The sequence below is a fragment of the Sinocyclocheilus grahami genome, unplaced genomic scaffold (genome assembly GCF_001515645.1).
Source record: "Sinocyclocheilus grahami isolate Dianchi unplaced genomic scaffold, SAMN03320097.WGS_v1.1 scaffold1981.1, whole genome shotgun sequence".
NCBI lineage: Eukaryota > Metazoa > Chordata > Actinopteri > Cypriniformes > Cyprinidae > Sinocyclocheilus > Sinocyclocheilus grahami.
Window position 1 is genome coordinate 115,654 of NW_015507160.1, and position 5,682 is coordinate 121,335.

Sequence of the window (5,682 nt, forward strand, 5' to 3'; positions counted from 1 at the left end):
GAGTGAGTGAGTGAGTGAGTGAGTGAGTGAGTGAGTGAGTGAGTGAGTGAGTGAGTGAGTGAGTGAGTGAGTGAGTGAGTGAGTGAGTGAGTGAGTGAGTGAGTGAGTGAGTGAGTGAGTGTGTGTGAGTGAGTGATAGAGTGAGTGAGTGAGAGTGAGAGAGAGGGAGGACCGTCTACATCACAGTGACCGGATACTAATACTGTCGAAACACCAGGTTTACATACAAAAGCAAGCAGTTGAGAGAAACAGACGCGTGTCTGTATATTAGATGTGTGCTGTCATTAAAGGGATAGTTCACCCTAAAATTTTATTTCATTACTGACATTAATAATGTCATTATGTACTCACTCACATGCCGTCCCAAACCTGTATTAATTTCTTTCTTGTGTTGAACACAAAAGATGATATTTTGAAGAATGTGGGTAACCAAACAGTTGCTGGTCCACAGAGACTTTGATGGAAGGAAGAATACTAAGTCTCTGTGAACCAGCAACGGTTTTCAATGTTCCTCAAAATATCATTTATATGTTCAGCAGAAGAAATCAACTCCTTCAGGTTTAAAACAACTTTTGGCTTCACCCACTTTGGCCTAAATATCTGCCTTTTTCATTCTATTTGTTACCCTGAAAGGCTGTGTGTTTATAACAGGGAAACTAGATTGGCTGTAATGCGCAGACAACTTGCAAAGTAGTAAAACCAACAGGATAAAGAATCGTGATATATTTTTCCCATATCCCCCACCCCTAATCCGGAATAAAATAAGCAAATTGCAAGCACAAGGACTAATAAACAACAGAACAAAGAAGAAATCAACAGAAGTATTGTTATTATACTACTGAATGATAAAACATTTCATATCTACACTGCCGTTCAAAAGTGTGGGATCAGTAAGAAGAGGTTTTTTCTGCTCATGCATTGATGCATTTATTCTATTAAGCATACAGAACAACAACAAAACAATTGTAAAAATTACAATTTAAAATAATGGTTTTCTATTTTAATATACTGTAAAATGTCATTTATTTCTGTGATGCAAAGCTGAATTTATCATCCATTACTTCAGTGTCTCATGATCCTTAATTCCATTACCCTTCTGATTTATTAACAATCTGCTGATTTATTATCAGAGCTGGAAACAGTTGTGCTGCTTAATATTGTTTTGGAACCTGCGATACCTTTTCAGGATTCTTTGATTAATAAAACGTCACAAAGAACAGCATTTATTCAAAATAGAAATATTTTCTAACTACATAAGTCTTCATTACTTTTTATGAATTTCTCATGAAAAAAGGGGAAAAATTACTAACCCCAAACATTTGAACGGTAGTGTATATTATTCCAAAAGATTTCCTTTTTTTAAATAAATGCTGTTCTTTTTTTTACTTTTTATTCATTAAAGAATCCTGAAAAAAAGTATCAAAGCTTCCAAAACAACATGAAGCAGCAACAGTTTCCAGCTAGTCTTCATTACTTATGAATTTCTCATGAAAAAAGGGGAAAAATTACTAACCCCAAACATTTGAACGGTAGTGTATATTATTCCAAAAGATTTCCTTTTTTTAAATAAATGCTGTTCTTTTTTTTACTTTTTATTCATTAAAGAATCCTGAAAAAAAGTATCAAAGCTTCCAAAACAACATGAAGCAGCAACAGTTTCCAGCTCTGATAATAAATCAGCTTATTATACTGATTTCTGAAGATCATGAGACACTGAAGACTGGAGGAATGATGCTGAAAATACAGCTGCGCATCACAGAGCGTTTACTATTGTCATTTTGCATTATTGACACTATTTTCCTAATTAATGCTGTTCAGTTGCTTTGACAATCTGTATTGTTAAAAGCGCTATATAAATAAAGGTGACTTGACAGAAATAAATAATGTTTTAAAGTATATTCATATAGTAAACCATCATTTTAAATTGCAATATTTCATAATTCGTTTTTTTCTGTATTTTTTATCAAGTAAATGCAACTTTGATGAGCATAAGAGACTTTAAAAAAAAAATGTTTTTTTATAATTTTTAAATATTTCTGATCCAGAACTTTTGAATGCTGGTGTAGGAAATATAAATGTTGAATTTACAGTACAGATGTATTACAACAACAAACAAAAGTATTTCTGTATTAGAGAATAATAAAGAAATGGTTAATAGATGTATTACTATTATCGCTCAAATAGTTTGGCTTCTAAATAAACACCAGTGTGAATCACTGCATTATTAATACACTTTTACTGTTCAGCTGCTCTTAATGACACAGGGTTTGTTTCGGACCTTGCGCTGGAGCTCTTTGGAGCACAGGGGTGAAAGCTCGGAGGCGGGGAGCTTGAGGTGGAGTCGGAGCAGCTCCTGCAGAGAGCCGAGCCGGTCTGGGAGAAAGCCTCCGGTCTCTCTGTAGAAGAGCATGAGATCAGCCACCTGCGGAGCAGCACAGATCAGCACTTCTGAGGGAGCGTGGAGAACTAGGTCTAGTGTGAACAACCATCAGCTACACGATCACACGACTGGCAGTGCTTTACAGCGCAAACTCATTTATTCTGTTATTCTGGAGCTGTTCTGAATAGCGCGGTCAAAATTGGTGCGTTAACGCAGGGGATACATTTTTTCAGTGTACCGCGAGCTAGGACTGGCCGCCCCACTCACAACTGCTGCTTCTGTCTCTTTTCACAAGAACTGCATTTATTCAGTCGCAGAACATCTTTACGAGCATCAAACCGGAGATGTTTCGGACACGCTCCACTTCACTTCAGGTGACGAGGAGCTTCAGCAGAACAACAGTGAAACTACGAGCATGCGCATCAGATCCAGCAGCTCTTAAAGTAATAGCAGCCAAACATCCAGCTGCTGTGATGTCGGTTCATCGAACACACGAGAAAAGAAAAAAAAAAAAAGAAAAAAAAAAGAGGAAATCAACTTTTGTAGCTTTAAGGATTCATCCATATTTAACTAAATTTAGTGTTTGATAACTATTCAATTTCTGTATATTTCCTACTTGCTGAAGAGCACAGGTAAATATGACTTATTATAATGGGTTTATGTGAAGATTGTTTTAAGTTCACCTAAATTAGTTATTTTTTAAAGTCTAAAATGTTAAAAATGATAGCTCTCAATTATACTGTAATGTTGAATGGCTATAATCAATGATAAAATATTTGGGGGGAAAATTATTTCATAGAGACATCAGTAGTATTGGTATAGGGGTCCTATTACGCTTTTTCACTTTTTTTATTTTAGTCAGTGTGTAGCGTGTATGTTTGGGCATAAAAAAAAAAGATCTAGAAAGTTACAAATCTCAAAGTCCACTCCAAAGGGAGATATTTAGTTTTTTTTAAATCCCTTTTCAAGAACTACAACGAACGGCTCGTTTGGACTACAGCGTTTGTTTTCCGGGCTTTGTGATGTCACAAAGTGGCTCATTAGAATATCATTACCCCCAACCATTCGAATTTCTGTAGGCGGGAATTATTTGTAGACTTGTTTCGGTAATGCGATATATCACGCTAATGAATATGCACGATATTGTTATCGTGGGCACTTCTAAATACCGTGAATAATTATATAATAATTACAAGTTATTCTGAATTTTTAATGCATTTTAAGAATACTTCTCTCATCAACTGGTCAGAATGCACAACAGCGCTGTATGCTGCGTGAGAGACGCGCGCGCACTCTGATGTAAACAAGCGCGGACGAGAAGCGCACGGCGGAACACGTGAGAGACGCACTTTCACTCTCTGACAGCAGATGGCGCTAAACTGCAGAAATAATAATAATAATAATAATTCATTTAAATGTTACCCCGGAAATCCTGTAAGCAAAGCAGCTGCACTACTTTCTGTTTCTGAATCGTGTTTAAGTGCTTTAAACAGCCATTCAGATTTGTGTATTTGCTATGATGTTCATCACAGCGCCAAATACTCCAATATTTAGACTTAATAGGCTATTTATTTTCAATCTTTTTTTTACATTTTAATCTGGACTACAATTAATAATGTAAATTATGTGAAAAATAATGCGTTTTTCAACCACCAAGCATGAGCGCATGTTCTAGTACACCCCCAAAATCAAGACTTTGTAAAAGAGCATAAGACCCCTTTAATGTTAGGTGGGATTAATCAGAAAACATTTTGATTAGTTACTTCTTTTTGCTCGGAGACAATATGAACTGTACAAAGCGCTGTAGAATTAAGCTTCCTGACTTGAAGCAGCAGTAGCGAGCCTGTGGAGTTAATGAGTTCTGCTCGGAGATCAGACGCACCTGTGTGTCAAAGACGTTAGTGAGGTGGACTCTGAACTCTGCTCTCAGACACCGGGCGATGCAGCGGCAGTCATGAATCACCTGAAGAGCAGAAGATTCAGTGAGACCTGCGTTCCTCAGACACTTCTGCGGACCTCAGAACCGTCCCCTCACCTTCAGGATGTGCGGACTCTCCAGAATCATGGACAGGCCGTTTCTAAACGCTTGCCCACCGAGCAGGAGGACATCGAACAGGTACACTACCTTCTTAGTGGCAACCTGCCAAAGATAATTCACACAGTCACATTCAGTATGACACGACGGAATAAGAATAAATCAGAATCGAGCTGAAAGACGACACACTCTTCTGAGCCTAACAGCACTCACATGGAATTTACTGTAAAACATCAAATGTCACTGAATTGGGCAAATTTGGGATGAAGATCAAAATCATGCTTTTTTATTAAAGTTTCAGAGAATCCAGAGAAATTAAAATGGAACACCTGAAATTTTATTTCAGAAAAAAAAAAAATTCCTAAGGCCCTGAAAATGTTTTTTTTTTTAACAAACGGTTTTTAAAATGTATTACATTTCATGATTTCAATTAATTAGACATTCTAGGAGTACTACAATTTCATTTAACCCATTAAAACAAAGACTAGAAAAATTTAAACGGAAAACACAGAATTTTGGAAAAAATCAAGTGTATTTCACGGGGCACCAGTAGAGCAGCTTTACAGCGGAAGAATAATGGGTTTGATTAGTGAATGTTTTTGTTAATGTTGTTATTCTCCTGTTTATTAATGTGAAGCGGTTTTGTATAAAGCTCTACTATTCCACTAACCTGCAACCAGCAAAGTCTCTCTTGTGCAATCTGCCCAAACACTTCAGCTCCGATCCCGATCACTTTCTGTTGTTGGATGTGCATAACCTGAGACACAGAAGAATATGTGAGACACTGCACAGATGCAGGAGAGGAGAGGACAACACTGCACTCACTGCTGGGCCAAACTTCTCCTGAAGCTCGTCGATCACCACGTAACGCACACCGTCCTCATCGACATCATCTGAGGAGGAAGAAGACGGGTGATGAGGAGGAGGAGGAAGAGGAGGGTGATGATGAGGAGGAGGAGGAGGAGGGTGATGAGGAGGAGGAGGAAGAGGAGGAGGAGGAAGATGATGATGAGGAGGAGGAGGAGGGTGATGATGAGGAGGAAGAGGAGGGTGATGAGGAGGAGGAGGAGGGTGATGAGGAGGAGGAGGGTGATGATGAGGAGGAGGAGGGTGATGATGAGGAGGAGGGTGGTGATGATGAGGAGGATGAGGAGGAAGAAGACGGGTGATGATGAGGAGGAGGAGGGGGATGAGGAGGAGGAGGATGAGGAGGAAGAAGACGGGGGGTGAGGAGGGGGAGGAGGGGGAGGAGGGGGAAGGGGGGGGG

General features: G+C 38.7%; 1 protein-coding gene across 2 annotated transcripts in view; it reads right to left on the reverse strand.

Moving 5' to 3' along the window:
• exd1 (exonuclease 3'-5' domain containing 1) overlaps positions 1–5,682 on the reverse strand; it is a 13,268-nt gene that overhangs the window by 4,860 nt on the left and 2,726 nt on the right. For both annotated transcript variants that reach the window (XM_016260023.1, XM_016260021.1), the window contains exons 5-9: positions 5,241–5,308; positions 5,086–5,172; positions 4,416–4,520; positions 4,263–4,343; positions 2,279–2,422 (exon numbers count right to left, since the gene is read on the reverse strand). In XM_016260023.1, coding sequence (XP_016115509.1) covers positions 2,279–2,422; positions 4,263–4,343; positions 4,416–4,520; positions 5,086–5,172; positions 5,241–5,308 — 485 coding nt within the window. The remainder of the gene's footprint in view (positions 1–2,278; positions 2,423–4,262; positions 4,344–4,415; positions 4,521–5,085; positions 5,173–5,240; positions 5,309–5,682) is intronic.